General features: G+C 42.0%; 1 protein-coding gene across 4 annotated transcripts in view; it reads left to right on the top strand.

Moving 5' to 3' along the window:
* The window catches only part of ASH1L (ASH1 like histone lysine methyltransferase), a 229,069-nt gene that overhangs the window by 161,958 nt on the left and 42,207 nt on the right, over nt 1-24,904 (top strand). For all 4 annotated transcript variants that reach the window (XM_023213962.2, XM_023213961.1, XM_023213960.2 and 1 more), the window contains 4 exons: nt 7,044-7,138; nt 21,471-21,544; nt 23,033-23,078; nt 23,192-23,300. In XM_023213962.2, the coding sequence (XP_023069730.1) occupies nt 7,044-7,138; nt 21,471-21,544; nt 23,033-23,078; nt 23,192-23,300 (324 nt within the window). The remainder of the gene's footprint in view (nt 1-7,043; nt 7,139-21,470; nt 21,545-23,032; nt 23,079-23,191; nt 23,301-24,904) is intronic.

Below are 24,904 nucleotides of genomic sequence, written 5' to 3'. Positions count from 1 at the left end.
TTTTTTTTTTTTTTGAGACGGAGTCTCGTTCTGTCGCCCAGGCTGGAGTGCAGTGGCCGGATCTCGGCTCACTGCAAGCTCCGCCTCCCGGGTTCACGCCATTCTCCTGCCTCAGCCTCCCGAGTAGCTGGGACTATAGGTGCCCGCCACCTTGCCCGGCTAGTTTTTTGTATTTTTTTTTTAGTAGAGACGGGGTTTCACTGTGTTAGCCAGGATGGTCTCGATTACCTGACCTCGTGATCCGCCCACCTCGGCCTCCCAAAGTGCTGGGATTACAGGCTTGAGCCACCGTGCCCGGCCAGAAAATTTTCTAATTCCATTATTTCTTGATTTTTTAGCTGACATTTTCTGGTGAAGATGAGCTTCTCTTTTTTTTTTCTGCATAAACTTTTTTGTTTTGTTTTGTTTTGTTTGAATACCATATAGACACATGAATTTTTTGTTTGTTTGTTTGGGTGGTTTTGTTTGTTTGTTTGTTCTTCTCCAGAGACAGGGTCTCCCTATGTTGCCCAGGCTTGACTCCAACTCCTGGGCTCAAGAAGTCCTTCTGCCTCAGCCTCCCAAAGTGCTAGGAGGCATAAGCTATCATGCTTGGCATAAAATTGAATATATTATTATCTATTAGTATTTTATAGGAAACTACTCAAAATTCTCTGATTTTACCACAGGAGCCCCTTTAAACTGGCCACTGTTTCCTTTATACGTCTCTTCAGATTACTCATCTTTGAGCACTTCCCTGCTTTCTGCTGTTTGGCGTAGTGAGGATTTACTTTTTTGTTTTGGTTTACTTTTCTGCTGTTGTTTATCAGACTTTACTTGTTCTTTCTTTGGCCTGCATCTGGAATCAACTATTTCCCTCAAGGAGCTTTGGTTTCTTTTAGTGAGGATTATTATTTAGAAGACAAAATCTGAATTTTTCATGTGCTTTTTGCTACTAGGGTATTTGTTCTTGCTATGATGCCATGCTTCTAGCCCCTTTCAGTTGAAGAAATTGTTACAAATTTAGCAGCTTAAATATCATCCATTTATTATCTCACAGATTCCCTAGAATTGTAGTTTAGTTCTGGCTTAGTCAGATCCTCTGTTCTGTGTTTCGTAAGGCTAGAATCAAGGTACCATCTGAGGCTGGGGCTGTTTTCCAGACTCACATGTATGTAGGTAAAACTCATTTCTTTGCAGTTGTGTAATTCATGGTTGGTGGCTTGTTTCTTCAAGTCTTCAACAGAGAGAATCTGCTTCTTTGAGACTCTGAATTTTCGTATTTTTAATAGAGACATGGTTTCACCATGTTGGCTGCGCTGGTTTTGAACTCCTGACCTCAAGTCATCCGCCCGCCTCAGCCTCCCAAAGTGCTAGGATTACAGGTGTGAGCCACCACACCCGGCCACTGGTAATCTTTTTTAACAATTTTTTTTTTTTTTTGAGACAGTCTCACTCTGTCACCCAGATTGGCGTGCAGTGGCACGATCTCAGCTCACTGCAACCTCCACCTCCCTGGTTCAAACGATTCTCATGCCTCAGCCTCATGAGTAGCTAGGATTAGAGGCATACACCACTACGCCCTGCTAATTTTTATATTTTTAGTAAAGACGGGGTTTCACCTTCTTGGCCAAGGCTGGTCTCAAACTCCTTGCCTCGAGTGATCTGCCTGACTCAGCCTCCCAAAGTGCTGGGATTACAGGCATGAGCCAACACACCCAACAAACGCTGGTATGATCTTAATTTATCTTTTGTATGGGTCTGGACCGTCTCTCCCTGTAAATAGTTGATTATGCTGAAATATGTAAATTTATGTTTATTTAAGTAAAATTAGCAAAATAAATCTGTTCCAGAAAGTAGACTGTACATTGGTTGATAGATTGTTTTGAGAGAAATGTTAACATCTTTAGAAAGGTAATTTATGAAAACAGTATTTTCAAAAAAGTTTAACTGCCAGTGGAATGTAGAATAGAATTGTCATTTGTGGCTATAGAATTTATCAAATCCTAGCTTCATCCATTACTAGTTATATGAATTTGGGCAAGTTATTGATTTGGGCAACCCTTGATCCTCAGTGTCCTCAGCTTTAAAATGGCAATGATAAATAGTACCTGGTACTCAGTTATCAGTGGTAAAATGCTTTCTATACATGAAGTAAGCATTCAAAATACTATTTAATGTCTTACTCCACAGTCACTATATTGTGGCCTTGGACAAATTACTCCTCTAAGACTCTTCCTCTTTAGAAGTAATATGTCCTCTTTTTTTTTTGTTTTTTGTTTTTGTTTTTTTTTTGAGATGGAGTCTCACTCTATCGCCCAGGCTGGATTGCAGTGGTGCGATCTCAGCTCACTACAACCTCTGCCTCCCAGATTCAAGTGATTCTCCTGCCTCAGCCTCCCAAGTAATTGGGACTAGAGGTGCGTGCCACCACGCCCAGCTGAATTTTTGTATTTTTAGTAGAAACGGGGTTTCACCATGTTAACCAGGATGGTCTTGATCTCCTGACCTCATGATTTGCCCGCCTCAGCCTCCCAAAGTGTTGGGATTACAGGTGTGAGCCACCATGCCCGGCATATGTCCTCATTGGGGTCATTATTCCCTGCCCAGATTCCTTTGAAACCTTGTTACTTCCTGTAGAATCATTGCATAATATTTAAGTCCCACCCTCATCTTGTATAACCTATTTTTCTAGTTATTTGTCCAGTCATAGTCCTCAAATACTTGTTCCTTTAGCCACATCTGATCATTTTTCTTACTTCCTCCATCCTACACTTTCCTCCTGGGGTTTATCCTAGATGTCTGCTCTGTGTAGTATGAACTACCTTCCCTACTTCACTTTTCATTGTCAAAATCCCATTTATCTTTTCAAATAAGTTTTCTTAATTCTTTCCTAATTACAATTACTTTTCTTTCTCCCTTTGTAGAACTTAGTATCTTCTCCTAGTAAGTAGTGTCATGAGTTTTATCACATTTTTTGGGGGGTCGGGGGGTTGGGGTGGGACAACCTCACTTCATCACCCAGGCTAGAGTGCGGTGGTGCGATCTCGGCTCACTGCAACCTTTGTCTCCTGTGTTCAAGCAATTCTCATGCCTCAACCTCCCAAGTAGCTGGAATTACAGGTGCCACCACACCTGGCTAATTTTTGTATATTTAGTAGAGATACGGTTTAGCCATGTTGGCCAGTCTGGTCTCTAACTCCCGACCTCAGGTAATCTGCCTGCCTCAACTTCCCAAAGTGCTGGGATTACATACATGAGCCACTGCTTCCAGCCTCAAAGTTTTATCACATTTTGATAGGTAATCTAGGTATCTGCATACGTACTTGTTTTCCCGCCAAATTGTAAGCTTCTTATGGCTAGGGCCACCCTTCGTTCAACTTGGATGCCTTGTAGGACCCAGCAGCATTTTCTATGTATAATTACTAAAATATCTATGACTTAAAATCTCCTTAAAGAGATTTAAGTGGATCTGCCCTCTCGTGTGGTAACAAATATGAGGAAATTGTTTTGGTTCATCAATTTCATATTTACCCAAGATAGACATTTCAAAATGGATTAAGTGCCAAATTTTGTCCTGAGAAGTTTATAGGCTAGGCACAGTGGCTCACACCTGTAATCCTAGCACTTTGGGAGGCCGAGGCAGGCAAGTCGCTTGAGCCCAGGAGTTGAAGACCAGCCTGGGCAATGTGGTGAAACACCGTGTCTACAAAAAAAAAAAAAAAAAAAAAATCCTGTCCCTTCGTGGTAGCATGCACCTGTAGTTCCAGTTACTCAGAGGGCAAGGAGGCTGAGGCAAAAAGTTCACTTGAGTCTAGGAGGTTGAGGCTGCAGCTGCAGTGAGCTGAGATCTCGCCACTGTACTCTACCGTGGGAGACCGAATGAGACCCTGTCACAAAAAAGCAAAGAAAAATTCCTATCACCTAGTGATGTCATAGCTTTCCTAGCATTTTGGCTTTTTTGTACTTTTTTTTGTACAATGTATAGTAATTTCCTAGGCTTTCACATACATTCACCACACACTCACTGACTCACCCAGAGCAACTTCCAGTCCTGCAAGGTCCATTCATGGTAAGTACTCTGTACTATAAAGTGTACCCTTTTTTATTGTTTACCACCATATTTTTACTCTGTCTTTCCTATGTTTAGAAATGTTTAGATACCATTGTGTTACAACTGCCTGCAGTATTCAGTACAGTTAAATGCTAAACAGGTTTGTAGCCTAGGACCTATAAGCTGTACCATCTAGGTTTGTGTAAGTATATTCTATGATGTTCACACAGCATTTGTCAGAATGTATCACTATCAAATGACAAATGACTTTATATTTCTATCCAGAACAGTTTCTATGAGCAACATTTATTACATCTATTAAGTTATGTTTGTATTCTCCTTTGCTATTTATAAAGTGCTTTTACATATATCTACATTTGTGTCAGTTATGGTGTGTTTAAGTGCATCTATGTTACAGTCCTAGATTTATATTAATAGACTCAGATCATAGCAGTCTTTATAAATATATTGTTTTTACTGGAACTTTGTTTTAAATCCAAGACAGTTTTTCTTTCCCTGTCAGTATGATTTTGATCCTATTTTTCCTCTAGTTATTTGGTACTAAATAATTTTATACTTGTTTAAATATTAATCATAATAAATTTATGAGAGTAAATTAAAAATCATTTAATATTTTCCTAAAGCACATCATGTTTATTACCTGTTTTTATGAATTATCAAGATAAGCTGGCCAGGTGCCATGGCTCACGCCTGTAATCCCAACACTTTGGGAGCTGAGGCAGGCGGATCACCTGAAGTCAGGAGTTCGAGACCAGCCTGGCCAACATGATAAAATCCTGTCTCTACTAAAAATACAAAAACTAGCCAGGCATGGTGTAATCCCAGTAGTTGGCACCTGTAATCCCAGCTACTCGGGAGGCTGAGGCACAAGAATTATTTGAACCTGGGAGGCAGAGTTGCAGTGAACCAAGATCATGCCACTGCACTCCAACCTGGGCAACGGAGTGAGACTCTGTCTCAAGAAAAAAATAAATAAATAAAGATTGTCTTCATTAAGTCTTTTATGATGGCAGTCTTTCTTTTTCTTTTTTTTTTTTTTTTTCTGAGACGGAGTTTCGCTCTTGTTGCCTAGGCTGTAGTACAATGGCGCAATCTCGGCTCACTGCAACCTCCGCCTCCCGGATTCAAGCGATTCTCCAGCCTCAGCCTCTTGAGTAGCTGAGATTACAAGTGTGCACCACCACACCCAGGTAATTTTTGTATTTTTAGTAGAGATGGGATTTCTCCATGTTGGCCAGGCTGGTCTTGAACTCCTGACCTCAGGTAATCCACCTGCCTTGGCCTCCCAAACTGCTGGGATTACAGGCATGAGCCACCGAGTCTGGCCGGCAATCTTTCTTACATTGATTCAGGATATAATCCATGATCATGCATTGCCTTTTGTTAACATGCTTGCTTCTCCACCCCCCACCGCCCCAACAGGGTCTGGCTCTGTCACTCAGGCTGGAATGCAGTGTGCTATCTGGGCTTACTGTAGCCTCTGCCCCACCCGGGGCTCAAGTGATCCTTTCACTTCAGCCTCCCAAGTAGCTGGGACCAAAGGCATGCACTACCACACCCAGCTTTTTTTTTTTTTTTTTTTTTTTTTTTTTGAGACGGTGTCTAGCTCTGTCGCCTGGGCTGGAATACAGTGGCACGATCTCAGCTTACTGCAACCTCTGCCTCCCGGGTTCAAGCGATTCTCCTGCCTTAGTCTCCCAAGTAGCTGGGATTACAGGCACCTGCCACCACGCCCAGCTAGTTTTTATATTTTTAGTAGAGACGGGGTTTTACTGTGTTGGCCAGGCCGGTCTCAAACTCCTGACTTCATAATCCACCCGCCTCGGCCTCCCATAGTGCTGGGATTACAAGCGTGAGCCACCACGCCTGGCAAAAGTCAGTGTGTTATAATTTTATTAGAGGAAAGAAATGTATCAGCTTTGCCTTATTCACTGGAACTTCAGGCTGGGCACAGTGGCTCACGCCTGTAATCCCAGCACTTTGGGAGGCCGAGGCGGATGGATCACCTGAGGTCAGGAGTTCAAGACCAGCCTGACCAACAGGGTGAAACGCCATCTCTACTAAAAATACAAAAATTAGCCAGGCGTGGTGACACATGCCTATAATCCCTGCTACTTGGGAAACTAAGGCAGGAGAACTGCTTAAACCTGGGAGATGGAGGTTGCAGTGAGCTGAGATCATGTCATTGCACTCCAGCCTGGGTGACAAGAGCAAAACTCCATCTGGGAAAAAAAAAAAAAAGAATTAAGTGGAGCTTTAAGCTAAAATATAGTCATAATTAAATGAGGCTCTTCTAAGGCCCTTTTTTCTCATTTTTCTTTTTTGTTTTCCTTCTTTTTTTCCCCCTTTATATATTTATGAAATCTCTTGAGATCTCATTTTAAACTTTAGGAAACAAACCAATAATATGAGTAGAAGACACAAGCCTAGAGAGACATGGTGGAATAAAAGCAAGAGAATAATATAGTGAGTAGATGTTGAGCAAGAAACTGAGGTTTTGAAGCTTAAGTCTCCTTCCCAACTACTAAAATCAAGGCAAGTCGCTCAGTCTTATACAGCATCTTTCCGCTTACCTACTTCACAGTATTGATATAAAGTAACCAAATATAAGGCAGTCATTGTAATCAGCTCTAAAATTTGTGTTCCTTCTCCAAAACTGTCAGAGAAAATAAAAGAGCCACTTTCTTTTCTTTCTTTTTTTTAAAAATAGAGACAGGGTCTCACTTGTTACCCAGGCCAGTCTCAGATTCCTGGGCTCAGGCAGTGCTCCCACCTCAGCTTCCCAAAGTGTTGGGATTACAGGCGTGAACCCCCATGCCCAGCCAAGAGCCTCTTTCTTAAAGACAATTTCAGAAGTAAAGATTTTTTTTTTTTTAATTTTTCAATGTACTTGGTACCCTCTCCTCATAGAATGATCTGTTATCTGTATTTGACTACAGGAAGAAATTTCTTTGCCTCTGACTGTTTCCCTTTTTTTTTTTTATCACAGCCCAAAGAGTCGATTGATCCAATTAAAGAAAGAGAAGCTGGAGTATACTCCAGGAGAGCATGAATATGGATTATTCCCAGCGCCCATTCATGTTGGTAAGTACTGAGTCCACACAATATATTGCTGAGAAGAAACAGTATTTCCTGGGTTTGAGGGAAATGTCTTTTTAATCTTGTTATTATTTCTGTTTCTCCAGTGAGATCAAGCTCTTCTTTACCATTTTACTTAAACTTACTCTGAAGAATTTTTTTTTTTTTTTTTTGAGACAGAGTCTCACTCTGTCGCCCAGGCTGGAGTGCAGTGGCCGGATCTCAGCTCACTGCAAGCTCCGCCTCCCAGGTTTACGCCATTTTCCTGCCTCAGCCTCCCGAGTAGCTGGGACTACAGGTGCCTGCCACCTTGCCCAGCTAGTTTTTTGTATTTTTTAGGAGAGATGGGGTTTCACCAGGTTAACCAGGATGGTCTCGATCTCCTGACCTCGTGATCCACCCGTCTCGGCCTCCCAAAGTGCTGGGATTACATGCTTGAGCCACCGCGCCCGGCCCTACTCTGAAGAATTTTGTACACTGTTTGATAGTCAGGGGTTCACAGTGGCATAAATCTTGTTCACTGGAGCCTTAATAAATAACACTGGGCCAGGCATGGTGGCTCATGTCTATAATCGTAGCACTTTGGGAGGCCAAGGCAGGTGGATTGCTTGAGCCCCGGAGTTGATGGCCTGGGCAACTTGGTGACCCTCTGTCTCTACAAAAAATAAGAAAGTTAGCTGGGTGTGGTGGCACAGGTCTGTAATCCCAGCCACTCTGGAGGCTGAGGTGAGAGGATCACCCAAGCCTAGGAGGCTAAGGCTGTGGTGAGTCGTGATCCTGCCACTGCACTCTAGCCTGAGTTGACAGAGAGAAATCCTATCTCTAAAAAAAATTAAATAAATAACACTATGTCTGTACCTTTTGTTTCCCTAGGTATGTCATCTAGGAAAAACCAAGTAGTTAGCCGTTCAGTGTCAAATACTTTCCACGTTCAAAAACAGATGATTTAGGCCGGGCGCGGTGGCTCAAGCCTGTAATCCCAGCACTTTGGGAGGCCGAGACGGGCGGATCACAAGGTCAGGAGATCGAGACCATCCTGGCTAACACGGTGAAACCCCGTCTCTACTAAAAAATACAAAAAACTAGCCAGGCGAGGTGGCGGGCGCCTGTAGTCCCAGCTACTCGGAGGCTGAGGCAGGAGAATGGCATAAACCCGGGAGGCGGAGCTTGCAGTGAGCTGAGAACCGGCCACTGCACTCCAGCCTGGGCGACAGAGTGAGACTCCGTCTCAAAAAAAAAAAAAAAAAAAAAAAAAGATGATTTATACACACATATGATCAGAGAAAGAGGCCCCACTGCTTTTACTGAGTATCTGCTTGAAAATAGAGTGATATTTATTCTACTGTTCATTCTTGGCAAAAATGTCAAGGCTTTGTTTAGCATTTGGATTGTAGTACCTTCTAGGACCCTATTATTGAGCTTATCAGATAAGTAAAAGGTACCAAGAAGTCATTCTAAGTTCCTCTCATTTTTTTTCTGTCCCTTATCCAGTTCATCTCCAAGTTCTGTTGTGTTTCTATCCCTGAAATATATCCTACTTCTCTCCACATCCCATTGCTATCTCTCAAGTCTGTGACAATAGTATCTTTTCTTCAGGCTGCTGCAATGGCCATCTAACAGATCTATTTACAGTCGTGTTTCCGTGTGGCCCAGCCTCTACTCAGTAAAAACAGAAATTATTTTTTAACCTAACCCAGATCATACTTAAAACCTTTGCATGGCTTACCATCAGATTAAAAAGCAAACTTCTTGACTTGAATGATCTGGTTCCTGATTACCCCATCTCTCTCCATTTATTCATTCCCATCTCAATCTTATTCACTATATTGTATCATACTGGCCTTCTTTCAGTTTCTAGAACATAGCAAGCTTTTTCCCACCGGAGGGTCATTATGCTTGTTATTCCCATTGCCTGAGAAGCTCTTTTTCAGAGTCTTCCCATGGTTGGTTTCTGCTACTCTTTTAAGGATGATCTTAATGTCGGTATCAGCTTCAATACCATTTTCTTTAAAATAATTTTCCTGATTATCTCACCAAAAGAGGCTTCACCTCTCTTTGTTATAGGTAACATCACTCTCTATATCTGTAATTACAATGTTTATTTATTTATCTGTCTCCTCCATTAGATTATAATCTCCGGTAGTACAGGATCATTGTCTTTCTTACTCTCCCTAGATTTCTCAGTACTTGGTACATAATAGAATTTTATCAAATATTTGCCATGCAAATGAAAGAAAAGGAGAAGGCTGGGCACGGTGGCTCATGCCTGTAATCCCAACACTTTGGGAGGCCTACGCAGGCAGATCACAAGGTCAGAGATCGAGACCATCCTGGCTAACACAGTGAAACCCCATCTCTACTAAAAAGTACAAAAAATTAGCTGGCCATGGTGGCGGGCGCCTGTAGTCCCAGCTACTCGGGAGACTGAGGCAGGAGAATGGCGTGAACCCGGGAGGCGGAGCTTGCAGTGAGCAGAGATCGCACCACTGTACTCCAGCCCGGACAACAGAGTGAGACTCTGTCTCAAAAAAAAAGAAAAGAGGCCGGGCGCGGTGGCTCAAGCCTGTAATCCCAGCACTTTGGGAGGCCAAGACGGGCGGATCACGAGGTCAGGAGATCAAGACCATCCTGGCTAACATGGTGAAACCCCGTCTCTACTAAAAAATACAAAAAACTAGCCGGGCGAGGTGGCGGGCACCTGTAGTCGCAGCTACTCGGGAGGCTGAGGCAGGAGAATGGCGTGAACCCGGGAGGCAGAGCTTGCAGTGAGCTGAGATCCGGCCACTGCACTCCAGCCTGGGCGACAGAGCGAGACTCCGTCTCAAAAAAAAAAAAAAGAAAAGAAGAAATTAGGATAAAATATTGAATGTAGATGACAGGTTTTCTTCATATATTTGGTTTGTTTAAACAAAATTGCTTTAAAGGGGTTCATTAAACCCCTTTATGGTATGAAACCAGGAGCACTTTAATTGTATAGTTAATGTTGATTCTATGTCTTGTAGTGTTTTTTTCAACTATGATTCTCTTGACCCTCTTGACTGTGGAGCTCTTGTTTATATTCTGATTAGCTAATCCCCTTTTCTCCATGAGAGAGTTCAGTACCAGCAGTTTTTTAATCAGCAGACAGAAACAAGTTCTTCAGTAAAGATTAGTTTGCTTGAATTATTCTGTGTTGGGTGGCTGTAGACAGATTTAACTACAACATGAAGTTACAAGGTTTAATTCTCAGCTACATAAACTTTACGTGTGTTTACTTAATGAAGGTAAGAGTAAGTTCCTTATTCTCTAGAATTAGTGCCAAAGCTCTTTTGAAGGAGTCTTTTGTATTTACTAATGAGATCATAGCAGTGGAAGCAGGCTCTCAGCAAATTTAAAATCTGCTTATGATAAATAGGCTTTGAAAATAAGAACTAGGGTGGGCGCGGTGGCTCACACTTGTAATCCCAGCACTTTGGGAGGCTGAGGTGGGTGGATCACTTGAATCCAGGAGTTCAAGATCACGCTATTGCACTCCAGCATGGGTGACAAGAGTGAGACTCCATCTCAAAAAAAGAAAAGAAAAAAAAAAAAGACTAGGAATTCTACTTTTGTTATTGAAAGAGAAGATTGTATCAGGCTCACCCTCCCAGGAATAACAATTATCCACCTGTAATCCCAGCACTTTGGGAGGCCGAGGCCGATGGATCACCTGAGGTCAGGAATTCAAGACCAGCCTGGCCAACATGGTAAAACCCCATCTTCACTGAAAATATAAAAATTAGCTGGACGTAGTGGTGCATGCCTGTAGTCCTGGCTCCTCAAGAGGCTGAGGCACGAGAATCACTTGAACCTGGGAGGCAGAGGTTGCAGAGAGCTGAGATCATGCCACTTCACTCCAGCCTGGGCAACAGAGCAAGACTCTCAAAAAAAAAAAAAAAGAAAAGAAAAGAAAAAAAATTCATCAACCGGACAAATTTAAAACATAGTAATCCTAAGTCACTGGAGAGCAATCAAAAGCAGACACAAACTGAAGAAAAATCAATAATTAGAAGAAGAGAAGCACACTGGTTGCATTTCCCACTTGTATAGCTCTTTGTCTGTGGCCAGGTCCCAGTTAGCAGTATAAGTAAGCACTTAGAAACCTTGAATCTTACTGATTATTTAAGGGCCATGTTTCAGGACAGCTACGGCAGCAGGAAAGTGAGGGATAAAATGCTAACAGGGGAAACTGCAAATTTTGCATATACACTCAAGCCACATATCTAGGTAACTGACCCCTAAACTGTGTATATATAGCCAGAATTCAGTAAAGTTGTTAAGACTAAAGATACTAAGTAGGGATTTCAGCTACTGTCTATCCCATGAAAGACAGTGTTACAGATTTTGGTTCACCCACAGTAACTGCTTGCTCAAATGCAAAGAAAAACTTCTTTTATTTTCTTTCTTATTTTTTATTTTTTTTCTATTTTTTTGAGATGCGGGTCTCATTGTGCTGCTGAGGCTCAAGTGCAGTAGTGCAATCTTGGCTCACTGCAGCCTCTGCCTCCTAGGCTCAAGTGATTCTTCCACTTCAGCCTCCCAAGTAGCTGGGACCACAGGCATGCACCACCACACCTGGCTAATTTTTTTGTAGTTTTGATAAAGATGGGGTTTCACCATGTTGCTCAGGCTAGTCTCAAACTCCGGAGTTCAAGCAATTTGCCCACCTCAGCCTCCCAAAGTGCTGGAATTACAGGCATGAGCCACTTCACCTGGCCGAAACCAGTTCTTTTCATAGGGTAATAACACAATTGAGAATCTCTGCGACGTGTTACTTATAATGTCCATAATTCAATCCAAAATTACTGGATGTTAATAAACATGAAAATATAACTCATATTAAGAGAGAAGGCAGTCAACACTGACAATTTCCAAGGTCATCCAGATGCTGAAAATAGCAGACAAGGATTTTAAAATCATTGTTATAACTGTGTTCAAGGATGTAAAGGAAAATATGCTTATTATGAATAAGCAGATAAATCTTAAAAATGGAAACATAAAAATTTAAAAATGAACAATAGCCAAATGAAAGTCCCAGAACTAAAACATATGTGTCTGAAATTTTAAAACACGAAATGTAGATTTAATAACAGATTGAAGATGGGAGAAGTGTCAGTTGAACTTGAAAGTATATGAATATAAATTGTCAGCCAGGTGTGATGGTTCACACCTGTAATGCCAGCACTGTGGGAAGCAGGTGTGTCACCTGAGGTCAGGAGTTCGAGACCAGCCTGGCCAACATGGCAAAACCCCACCTCTGCCAAAAATACAAAAATTAGCTAGGCCGGGCGCGGTGGCTCAAGCCTGTAATCCCAGCACTTTGGGAGGCCGAGACGGGCGGATCACGAGGTCAGGAGATCGAGACCATCCTGGCTAACACGGTGAAACCCTGTCTCTACTAAAAAATACAAAAAACTAGCCGGGCGAGGTGGCGGGCGCCTGTAGTCCCAGCTACTCGGGAGGCTGAGGCAGGAGAATGGCGTGAACCCGGGAGGCGGATCTTGCAGTGAGCTGAGATCCGGCCACTGCACTCCAGCCCGGGCGACCGAGCGAGACTCCGTCTCAAAAAAAAAAAAAAAAATTAGCTGCGTGTGGTGGCATGTAGTTGTATTCCCAGCTACTCAAGAGGCTGAGGCAGGATAATCGCTTGAGCCCAGGAGGCAGAGGTTACAGTGAGCAGAGATTGTGCCACTGTACTCCAGCCTGGGCAACAGAGCAAGACTCCGTCTCAAAAAAAGAAAAAATGTGTCCAGGTGCAGTGGCTGAAGCCTATAATCCCAACACTTTGGGAGGCGGAGGCGGGTGGATCACCAGGTCAGGAGATTGAGACCATCCTGGCTAACACGGTGAAACCCCGTCTCTACTGAAAGTACAAAAAAAAAAATTAGCCGGGTGTGGTGGCGGGTGCCTGTAGTCCCAGCTACTCGAGAGGCTGAGGCGGGAGAATGGTGTGAACCCGGTAGGTGGAGCTTGCAGTGAGCTGAGATCACGCCACTGCACTCCAGCCTGGGCGACAGAGCGAGACTCCATCTCAAAAAAAAAAAAGGAAAGAAAAAGAAAAAGGGGGGAAAAATTAACTGCAGATGTCTTTAATAAGATAAGGAAATTCCTTTTTAGTTCTGAGAGCTTTCTGCAGAAGTCTTTAGAATGAATTTTTTTCTATAGTTGTTTTTTTTTTTTCTCTTAAAGTCTTTGTCAGGTTTTGTATTAGGCGTAGACTAGTCTCATTAAATTCGTTGGAAAATTAGTTTTCTCCTCTGTTTTCTGGAAGACTAGTATTACTTCTTTCTCAAATATATACCAGGCTTCACTAGGGAAGCCATTTAGAACTGAAATTTTTTATGTGAATAATATGGTAAGGTACTCAATTAAAGATATAGACTATTCAGATGTTCATCTTGACTCAGTTTTGATACATTGTATTTCTAAAGGAACTTGTCCATTTTATCTAAATTATTAAAGATATTGGTATAACATTATTTATAATATCTCCTTATTAGTCTCTTAATGAGTCTAGGACCTATAGTGAGATCAGCTTTTTTTATTTTGGATACTGGTAAGCCACCACACCCGGCCTGATATCATTCTTAATGGTGAAATGTTGAATGCTTCCTCCTAAGATTGGAAAGAAGAGTTGTCCACTCTTGACTCAGCATTGTATGGATGTTGTAGGCAGTGTATTAAGTCAAGAAGATGAGTAAGAGTCGTCATAATGATCAGGAAGCAAGAAATGAAACTGTTTCTGTTTATAGATGACATGATTGTTTATATAAAAAAAAATCCAAAGAGATCACACCAAAAAAAAATAAAAAAAGCTACTGGTAGTAGTAGCAAGATTACTGGAAAATCATCAGTATTAAAATATCAATTGTATACTCTGAACATTTGATGTGGCAGTCATGTTCCTTGGTATTTTCTCAAATAATCTGAAAACATGTCTATTGAAAAGAAAAACCTACAAAAGAAAAACCTACACACAGATGTGTGTTTTGTTTTTGTTTTTGCTTTCTTTTGAGATGGAGTCTCGCTCTGTTGCCCAGGCTGGAGTGCAGTGGTGCAATCTTGGCTCTCTGCATTCTCCTCCTCCCAGGTTCAAGCAATTCTTGCACCTCAGTCTCCTGAGTATCTGAGACTGCAGGCATGCACCACCACGCCCAGCTAATTTTTATGTTTTTAGTAGAGACAGTGTTTCACCATGTTGGCCAGGCTGGTCTCAGACTCCTAACCTCAAGTGATCCACCCACCTTGGCCTTCCAGAGTGCTGGAATTTCAGGCATGAACCACCACGCCTAGCCTCTTTTTTAAAGCCTTAAATAAACATATATTCAGATAATATAAATATATATCTCCAAGTAAAGGGTTTATTTGGGAATAATATACAATAAGTAGGCTTGGTGTGGTGGCTCACACCTGTATTCCCAACACTTTGGGAGGCCAAGGCTGGCAGATCACCTGAGGTCAGAAGTTCAAGACCAGCCTGGCCAACATGGTCTCTACTAAAAATAGAAAAAAATTAGCCAGGAGTGATGGTGGATGCCTGTAATCCCAGTTACTCGGGAGACTGAGACAGGAGGATCACTTGAACTCAGGAGGTGGAGGTTGCAGTAAGCCAAGATCACACCATCACACTCCAGCCTGGGTGGCAGAGCAAGACTCTGTCTCAACAAAAAAAAAAAAAAAAGAGAGAGAGAGAATTAGGCCAGGCATGGTGGCTCATGCCTGTAATCCCAGCACTTTTGGAGACCGAGGAGAGAAGATTGCTTGAGGCCAGGAGTTTGAGACCAACTTAGGCAATATAGTGAGAACCTCTCTCTATAAAGCAATAACAACATTTGCCAGGTGTGGTGGTACATGCCTACTCAGAAGGCTGAGGCAGGAGGATCACTTGAGCCCAGGAGATCAAGGCTGCAGTGAGCTATCATTGCACCAGTGCACTCCAGCCTGGGTGACGGATCAAGTCCCTGTTTTCTATGGAAAAAAAAAAAAAGAATTGCAATTCAGCTCACATAGACCAGGGTCATCCCTAAGTGTATCTGAAAAACAAAGAGAAAGGCTGGGGTTATATTGAGCAAAAGAGGAAGGTTGGAAGAAGGTCAGCCAGGCACAGTGGCTCAAGCCTATAATCCCAGCACTTTGGGAGGCTGAGGCTGAGGCTGAGGCTGTTGGATTGCTTGAACTCAGGAATTTGAGACCAGCCTAGACAACATAATGAAAACCCGTGTATGCAAAAATTTAAAAAGAAAAAAAAAATTAGCCAAGTGTGGTGACATGCACCTGTGGTCCAGCTACTTGGAAGCGTGAGGCAGGAGGATCACCTGAGCCTGGGAGGTTGAGGCTGCAGTGACCTGAGATTGCACCAGTGCACTCTAGCCTGAATGACAGAGTGAGATCCTATCTCAAAAACAAAGTAAGAAAAGAAAAAGGTCACTGGTGCCGTCGTCATTGGTGAGTGGCAGCAGTTACTAGGTAAGACATAGTCTTAGTTATAGTTAGATCCTTGTGAATTTTCTGTTGAAGTGCAAAATCAGTTCCTGGATCAGGGACCTTAGTGCCCTCCCCCATGGCCTCCTGACTCCGTTTTAGTTGGATATGGTATGAATGATTCCATTTTGTCTAATCAACTTTCACACCTCATTCAGACTTACACCAGCAAGCACCCACTGAGGAGTGTTTTCTTTTTTTTTTTTTTGAGATGGAGTCTCACTCTGTCGCCCAGGCTGGAGTGCAGTGGCGTGATCTTGGCTCACTGCAAGCTCCGCCTCCAGGGTTCACACCATTCTCCTGCCTCAGCCTCCCGAGTAGCTGGGACTACAGGCGCCCACCACCTCGCCTGGCTAGTTTTTTGTATTTTTTAGTAGAGACAGGGTTTCACCGTGTTAGCCAGGATGGTCTCGATCTCCTGACCTCGTGATCCACCCGTCTCAGCCTCCCAAAGTGCTGGGATTATAGGCTTGAGCCACCGAGGAGTGTTTTCTTAAGCAAAAGTTCCTTAAGCTGATAAACAACTTTATTTTGCAAAGTCTCAGGATACAAAATCAGTGTACAAAACTAACTAGCATTCCTATATACCAATAACAGTTAAGCCAAGAGCCAAATCATGAATGAACTCTCATTCACAATTGCCACAAAAAGAATAAAATACCTAGGAATACAGCTAACTAGGGAAGTAAAGGATCTCTATAAGGAGAACTACAAACCACTGCTCAAAGAAATCAGCAAAGACACAAATGGAAAAACATTCCATGCTTTTTTTTTTTTTTTTTGAGGCAGAGTCTCGCTCTGTCGCCCGGACTGGAGTACAGTGGCCGGATCTCAGCTCACTACAAGCTCTGCCTCCTGGGTTTACGCCATTCTCCTGCCTCAGCCTCTGGAGTAGCTGGGACTATAGGCGCCCGCCACCTCGCCCACTATGGCAGCCCACTATGGGGCACTTACCTGAATGGAGCTTACAGGACTGTGATTGAGTGGAGGGTCAGTGATTGAGTGGAGAGTGAATGTGAAGGCCTAGGACATCACTGTTACACTACTGTAGATTTTATAAACATTGCACACTTAGGCTACATTAATTTTTTTTCCTCAATAGTAAATTAATCTTAGCTTTCTGTAGCTTTTTTACTTTATAAACTTTTAATTTTTTTAAACATTTTGACTCATAATAACTTAGCTTTAAACATGAAACTGCTGGCCTCAATGATCCACATGCCTCAGCCTCCCAAAGTGCTGGGATTACAGGCATGAGCCACCTCGCCTGGCCTACATTGAAGTTTTTAATCCATCTTGAGTTTATTTTTGTATATGCTGTAAGGAAGGGGTCCAGTTTCAATCTTCTGCATATGGCTAACCAGTTATCCCAGCACCATTTACTGAATAGGGAATCCTTTCTGTAAAGGAAGTTCTGTGAACAGAAAGGAAACAGTTTTTAAAAAAGACACTTTGGAACATTAGGAAAGAAGAATATGGTAAGCAAAAACATGGATATATACAATAGGCTTTCCTTCTCCTCTTGAGTTTTTTCTAAGTTGTGTTTAATCATTGAAGCAAAAAGTTTTAACACTGCTATATTGTTTTAACTACTTTATTAAGACACAATTCACAGACCATCCAACTTACTCTTTTAAAATAGACTATGGTTTTAGATGTACTACATTTTTTTAACTTCCAGTAAAATTCAGTGTCAATTAAGTGACAATTCAGTGTCTTTAAGTACATTCACATTGTTGTATGACCATGACTGCTATCCATCCCCAGAACTTTTTCATCATCCCTTACTATAACTCTGTACCCATTAAACTGTAACTCTCCATTCTCTCTTCCCCTCAGCCTCTGGTAATCACTGTCTATTTCTTTGAAAATGGGATTGTATATAATACCTGTTATTTTGTGTCTGCCTTAATTCACTTAGCATAATGTCTTTAAGTTTCATCCATGTTGTAGTACCAGTACTATCATGTGTTGCTTAATGATAGGAATACATTCTGAGAAATGCATTGTTAGGCAATTTTGTAATTATGTAAACATGGAATGTACTACATAAACTTAAATAGTATAGCCTAACCAGGCTATATGGTATAGCCTCTTGCTCCTAAGCTACAAACCTGTTTATCATGTTACTGTACTGAATACAGTAGTCAGTTGTGACACAGTGGTATTTACATATCTAAATGTAGAAAAGGTACAGTAAAAATACAATATAAAGGATAAAAAATGGCAGCCCACTATGGGGCACTTACCTGAATGGAGCTTACAGGACTGTGATTGAGTGGAGGGTCAGTGATTGAGTGGAGAGTGAATGTGAAGGCCTAGGACATCACTGTTACACTACTGTAGATTTTATAAACATTGCACACTTAGGCTACATTAATTTTTTTTCCTCAATAGTAAATTAATCTTAGCTTTCTGTAGCTTTTTTACTTTATAAACTTTTAATTTTTTTAAACATTTTGACTCATAATAACTTAGCTTTAAACATGAACACATTATACAGCTGTACAAAAACAATTTATGTCCTTATTTTATAAGCTTTATTTTTAACATTTTTTCTTCTTTTTAAACTTTTTTAGTTAAAAGGGAAAACAGGGCGGGGCATGGTGGCTCATGCCTGTAATCCCAACACTTTGGGAGGCCAGAGCGGGCAGATCGCTTGAGTCCAGGAGTTTGAGACCAGCCTGAGCAACATGGCAAGACCCTGTCTACAAAAAATAAAAAATTAGCCCGGCATGGTGGCATGTGCCTGTATTGCCAGCAATTTGGCAGGCAGAAGTGAGAGGATCGCTTTAGTCTGGGAGGTCGAGGCAGCAGTGAGCCATGATCCTGCTATTGTACTCCAGCCTGAGTGACAGAGTGAGACCCTGTCTCAAAATAATATTAAAAAAAAAAAAAAAAAAGAGAAATCTAAGACACAAACCCACATTAGCCTAGGCCTACCCAGGGGTAGGATCATCAATATCACTGTTTTCTCCCTCTATGTCTTGTTCTACTGAAAGGTCTTCAGGGGCAGTAGCACTCATGGAGCTGTCATCTGATATGGTAATAATGTCTTCTGGAGTATCTCCTGAAGGATCTGCCTGAGACTGTTTTTGTTTTGTTTCCTTTTTTTTTTTTTTTTTTAGACAGTCTCGCTCTGTCACCCAGACGGGATTGCAGTAGCATGATCTCAGCTCACTGTAAGCACCACCTCCCGGGTTCATGCCATTCTCCCGCCTCAGCCTCCTGAGTAGCTGGGACTACAGGCGCCCACTACCACACCTGGCTAATTTTTTGTATTTTTAGTAGAGACAGGGTTTCACCATGTTAGCCAGGATGGTCTTGATCTCCTGACCTCGTGATCTGCCTGCCTTGGCCTCCCAAAGTGCTGGGATTACAGGTGTGAGCCACCACGTCCAGCCTGGTTTGGTCTTTTGAGACAGAGTCTGTGCTGTTGCCCACTGGAGTGTAATGGCACGATCTGGGCTTACTGCAACCTCTGCCTCCCAGTTTGAGCGGTTCTCCTGCTTCAGCCTCCCAAGTAGCTGGGACTACAGGTGTATACCACCACATGCAGCTAATTTTTGTGTTTTTAGCAGAGATGGGCCTTTACCATGTTGGCCAGGCTGTTCTCGAACTCCTGACCTCAAGTGATCCACCCGCCTTGGCCTCCCAAAGTGCTGGGATTACAGATGTGGGCCACCACTCCTGGCAAGGCTGTTTTTGTTTTGTTTTGTTTTCCTTTTTTTTTTGAGACTGTATCTCGCTCTGTTGCCTAGGCTGGAGTGCAGTACGTGATCTTGGCACACTGCAACCTCCACCTCCACCTCCACCTCCCGGGTTCAAGCGATTCTCCTACTTCAGCCTCCAAAGTAGCTGGGATTACAGGCGTGTGCCACCACACCCAGCTAATTTTTGTATTTTTAGTAGAGTTGGGGTTTCACCATGTTGCCCAGGCTGGTCTCAAACTCCTGACTGCAAGTGATCTGTCTGCCTCAGCCTCCCAAAGTGTTTGGATTACAGGCATGAACCATTGTGCCCAGCCAAGGGGTGGTTTTTCATTTGTTTGATTTTTTTTGTTGTTGTTGTTTTTTTTTTGAGATAGAGTCTCACACTATCGCCCAGGCTGGAGTGCAGTGGTGCAATCTTGGCTCACTGCAACCTCTGCCTCTCAGGTTCAAGCAGTTCTCCTGCCTCAGCCTGCCGAGTAGCTGGGATTACAGGCGCCCACCACCACGCCCAGCTAATTTTTTATTTTATTTTATTTTTTTTGAGACAGAGTCTCGCTCTTCACCCAGGCTGGAGTACAGTGGTGCGATCTTGGCTCACTGCAAGCTCCGCCTCCCAGGTTCATGCCATTCTTCTGCCTCAGCCTCCCGAGCAGCTGGGACTACAGGCACCCGCCACCACGCCTGGCTAATTTTTTTGTATTTTTAGTAGAGACGGGGTTTCACTGTGTTAGCCAGGATGGTCTCAATCTCCTGACCTCGTGATCCACCTGCCTCAGCCTCCCAAAGTGCTGGGATTACAGGTGTGAGCCACCACGCCCGGCCAATTTTTTGTATTTTTAATATAGACGGGGTTTCACTGTGTTGGCCAGCCTTGTCTCTAATGCCTGACCTAGTAATCCACCTGCCTCAGCCTCCCACAGTGCTGGGATTATAGGCATGAGCCAGTGCGCCCAGCCAAGGCTGTTTTTTAATAAATAGGAGTATACTCTAAAATAATGATGAAAAGTATAGTATATTATTTGTATAAACCAGTAACAAAGCCATTTTATCAAGTATTATGTATTATACCTAACTATGTCTGCTATGCTTGTATTCAACTGGTAGAGCAATAGGTTTGTTTATACCAGCATCACCACAAACACATGATTAACACTTTGTACTGCAAAGTTACAACAGCTAGGATAAATTTTTCAGCTCCCTTATTACCTTCTGGGACCACCATCATATATGCAGTCTATTGTTGACTACAATAGCACATGACTATATGTATAAGAATTTCATTCTTTTGGCCAGGTGTGGTGGCTCATGCCTGTAATCCCAGCACTTTGAGAGGACGAGGCAGGCGGACCACCTTAGGTTGGGAGTTCAAGACCAGCCTGACCAACATGGAGAAACCCTGTCTCTACTGAAAAAAAAAAAAAAATTACAAAATTAACTGGTCATGGTGGCACATGCCTATAATCCCAGCTACTCAGGAAGCTGAGGCAGGAGAATCGCTTAAACCCAAGCGGCAGAGGTTGCAGTGAGCTGAGATCGCGCCATTACACTCCAGCCTGGGCAGCAAGAGCAAAACCTCCTCTCAAAAAAAAAAGAAAAAAAGAATTTCATTCTTTTTTAAGGCTGAATAATTTTATATGAAACAAAAACAAAAAAATCAAACAAAATTACTAAGTACTATTTCAATAGGTAGGAAAAACTGTTAAAAGATCATAAATTTGCCTGGAAAACTTCTCAAGTTATTTAAACACAAGAATTTCTCCTTTTTGTAATCAACGTTAGGTTGTGCGTAATAATGAAGGAGAGCAGGTGCCAGATGCTCTACCCTTAGTAATTTTTAATAATAATAAAATATTTAATAAGCTTCATAATGACCTGTGTGTTTTTGGTTGTAGTTTTGCTATATTTGTTGTTTTATGTAGACTATTATGCTTAAAATATATCTTTAGCATATATCATGTGAAGTATGGTGGGAAAGAATAGCTAAAATTAAAAATTGGTGGTGGAAAAATCCTTAAATAATTAAATATTTTTTTAGTCAGTACATATTAGTTCTTGTAGCTGTTTGACCCCTTTTTATGAGCAAATATCAGAATAGGTACTGAAATTGATAGTGTTTTTTGTTTCAGGAAAGTATCTAAGACAAAAGAGAATTGACTTCCAGCTTCCTTATGATATCCTTTGGCAGTGGAAACACAATCAGGTACAGAGAGCCTGTTTTACCAGGTTTCATTCTTAAATGGTAAAGGGGGAGGGGAAATGCAAGTGTTTTTCTTTCCCCTTGTTATGTTTTCATCTTAGGAGGTTTTCAGAAGTGTCCCTGTGAAGGTTAGAACTAAGAAAAATGAATTTGCATCCATATTTAATGTGACCTATTTGCCTTTATCTTACTGCAAAATAGCAGTGGGTTGCTGCTTTCCTAGGCAACCTTCTGTTGTTATTCTGGACTTTTATTTTGGTAGCAAATATTTTGTTCTGTAACAATTGTATCTGATGCAGGCCTCAGGAGAATTTAGATGTACTGCCAGTAGCACTAAGAAATTTCAGACTTTATTTTTGTTGGCTCCTTCTTATCAGTTTGAAATTTATTTTTCACATGCAAAAGAGATTCATCTACCAAAGGAAGCAGGGAAATGTTTAACACTCTTGCACTTTTAAAAGATCTTTAAATATATTGGTAACTAAAAATAGGAAGATGCTGTTTTTTTTCTCTTGCTTCCCAAATTGAAAAGTTTCCCCCAGTGATTTTTGTATTAGCTTATAGCACCCAGGTCCCATATTATGAACGACCATTGGGAAAGAGAAATAGTCACGCAATTGAGGTGAATAGATTTCCTGAGTTCTGTCAAAATGCCACCAAAGGTTAATTTTGGAAAGCCAAAATTGACATTCCCTTCTTCATTCTCTTCTCCAATGGCCTCTCTTGAATTCTGAGAGTATTAATATGTTAGGTATTTGTCTCAGTTTTTATCAATGAGGGAGACAATGCTTTGAACATACTGACTAGAAACTGATGGTGGGATTATTCCAATATATTAATAAACAGTCTAGCTTAGTGCAAGTTGCTGTTTGTTTTGTACGGTCCCTTATGGCAAAATGCTGGAAGATTGCCTCTCTTTTAATGCATTTTTTTTTTTTTTCTTTCTAATGTCTTCTTGATTATAATGTGAGACCTCCATTTTGCCTGCCTGCCTTCTCTCCTTTATTCACTAAATTAATTGCCTTAATTAAAATTGGAAATGTTTTGCTACAATTCTCAACCTGAAAAGCCAGGGTACTCATCTTTTTAATTTCATGTACCCGCCCAGACATCTAAATAAGCCCTATGCATGTTGTTTTCCTTTCTTTTGACAGAAGCAAATCTAATCTTAATTTGTCCAGATGAGTAGCTTTGGTCTCCAGTGTGATTTTCATTTAAGTCTGCCCGACAACATGCTGAAGAAACATGTAATTCCACTTCTATAAACTATTTAGTGCTGCTTCTGTTGAATCTTTTTCTCTCACCTTTTATTCCAGAGTAAAAAGAGATCACACCAAGAGTTTCCCTAAAATGTATCCCACCCAAAATGTCTTGTAAATATTTTCAGATGAATAGAGCACATAGAAAATTTCCTGTATTTTTAGTGATTGATGCTGCCATCTGGCATTTGAAGTTAAATGCTATATCAAGATTTTTCTTCTTTTCTTCTAGCTATACAAAAAGCCAGATGTCCCACTGTATAAGAAAATTCGTTCAAGTGAGTAACTTGGGAGCTATTTTTTCTGCCTCTGTACATCAATGTCCTTCTGAGCCTAGGACTTGAAAAATTATCCTGTATGTTCACAAATTATTCTTTGCTTTCTTTTCAAGATGTCTACGTTGATGTCAAACCCCTTTCTGGTTACGAAGCTACCACCTGTAACTGTAAGAAGCCAGATGATGACACCAGGAGGGGCTGTGTTGATGACTGCCTCAATAGGTACTGTCATGCTTTGATTTCTCTGAAGCATAGGCTTTAAGGTATACATACAACACTTCCTTTGGAAGGTACAGTTAAATAGCCTCTTACATTTTTCTTCAAGAAGTTGCATAAAGATACATAAACTATAGTGGGTGGGCATAATACAGAAACAGAAAATGAATGAGATTTAGTCTTGTGTGCGCCTTGGTTGGTTTAAATCCTTTTATTTTATTTTATTTTATTTTTTTTGAGATGGAGTCTTGCACTATTGCCCGGGCTGGAGTGCAGTGGCACGATCTTGGTTCGCTACAAGCTCTGTCTCCTGGGTTCACGGCGTTCTCCTGCCTCAGCCTCCCTAATAGCTGGGACTACAGGCTCCTGCCGACACACCTGGCTAATTTTTTTGTATTTTTAGTAGAGACAGGGTTTCACCGTATTAGCCAGGATGGTCTCAGTCTGACCTGGTGATCCGCCCACCTCGGCTTCCCAAAGTGCTAGGATTACAGGCGTGAGCCACTATGCCCGGCCAATCCTTTTACTATTTATGAGACCTGAGGAAAGTTATTTAATGCATCTAATAAAAGTAATACCTTATCTTGTCTATGGAGGGTTTGTGGAAATTGTATGAAACTGTTCATAAACAATGTTTGTGAAGTTTTGGCTTGGGGGTATTTTTTTTTTTTTTTTTTTTGAGACGGAGTCTCGCTCTGTTGCCCAGGCTGGAGTGCAGTGGCCAGATCTCAGCTCACTGCAAGCTCCACCTCCCGGGTTTACGCCATTCTCCTGCCTCAGCCTCCTGAGTGGCAGGGACTACAGGCGCCCGCCACCTCGCCCAGCTAGTTTTTTGTATTTTTTAGTAGAAACGGAGTTTCACCGTGTTAGCCAGGATGGTCTCGATCTGACCTCGTGATCCGCCCGCCTCGGCCTCCCAAAGTGCTGGGATTACAGACTTGAGCCACTGCCCCTGGCCTTTTTTTTTTTTTTTAAGAGATAGGGTCTCACTGTGTTGCCCAGGCTGGATTCAAACTCCTAGGCTCAAGTAATCCTCCCACCTCAGCCTCCTGAGTAGCTGGAACTATAGGCATGTGATACCCTGCCCAGCTCATAAAACATTAAGCACAGTCCTAGGTACCTTCCTAGCTCTCAATATATGATTGCCATAATGAGGAAGGAGAATAGGACAGTGTCAGTGAGAGTGAAGAGGAAGGGCATGATATATTTTAGAAGAAAAGTATGTTGATAAACCATTGGCATATAGGGGATGTGCTCTTCATATAGGGGTTATATTCTCTCTCTGACAATGAAGTATGGAATCTAACTGAATTAGAGATAAGAATTATGAATTTGGCTGGCATGGTGGCTCATGCCTGTAATCCAAGCACTTTGGGAGGCTGAGGTGGGTGGATCACCTGAGGTCAGGAGTTCGAGACCAGCCTGACCAACATGGAGAAACCCCATCTCTACTAAAAATACAAAATTAGCCAGGCGTGGTGGCTCATGCCTATAATCCCAGCTACTGGGGAGGCTGAGGCAGGAAAATTACTTGAACCTGGGAGGCAGAGGTTGCGGTGAGCCAAGATCGTGCCATTGCACTCCAGCCTGGGCAACAAGAAGGAAACTCC

This window comes from Piliocolobus tephrosceles, chromosome 1 (genome assembly GCF_002776525.5).
Source record: "Piliocolobus tephrosceles isolate RC106 chromosome 1, ASM277652v3, whole genome shotgun sequence".
Classification (NCBI taxonomy): Eukaryota; Metazoa; Chordata; class Mammalia; order Primates; family Cercopithecidae; genus Piliocolobus; species Piliocolobus tephrosceles.
The sequence above is the reverse complement of the archived record's forward strand: the minus strand, read 5'-3'. Positions and strand labels throughout refer to the sequence as shown.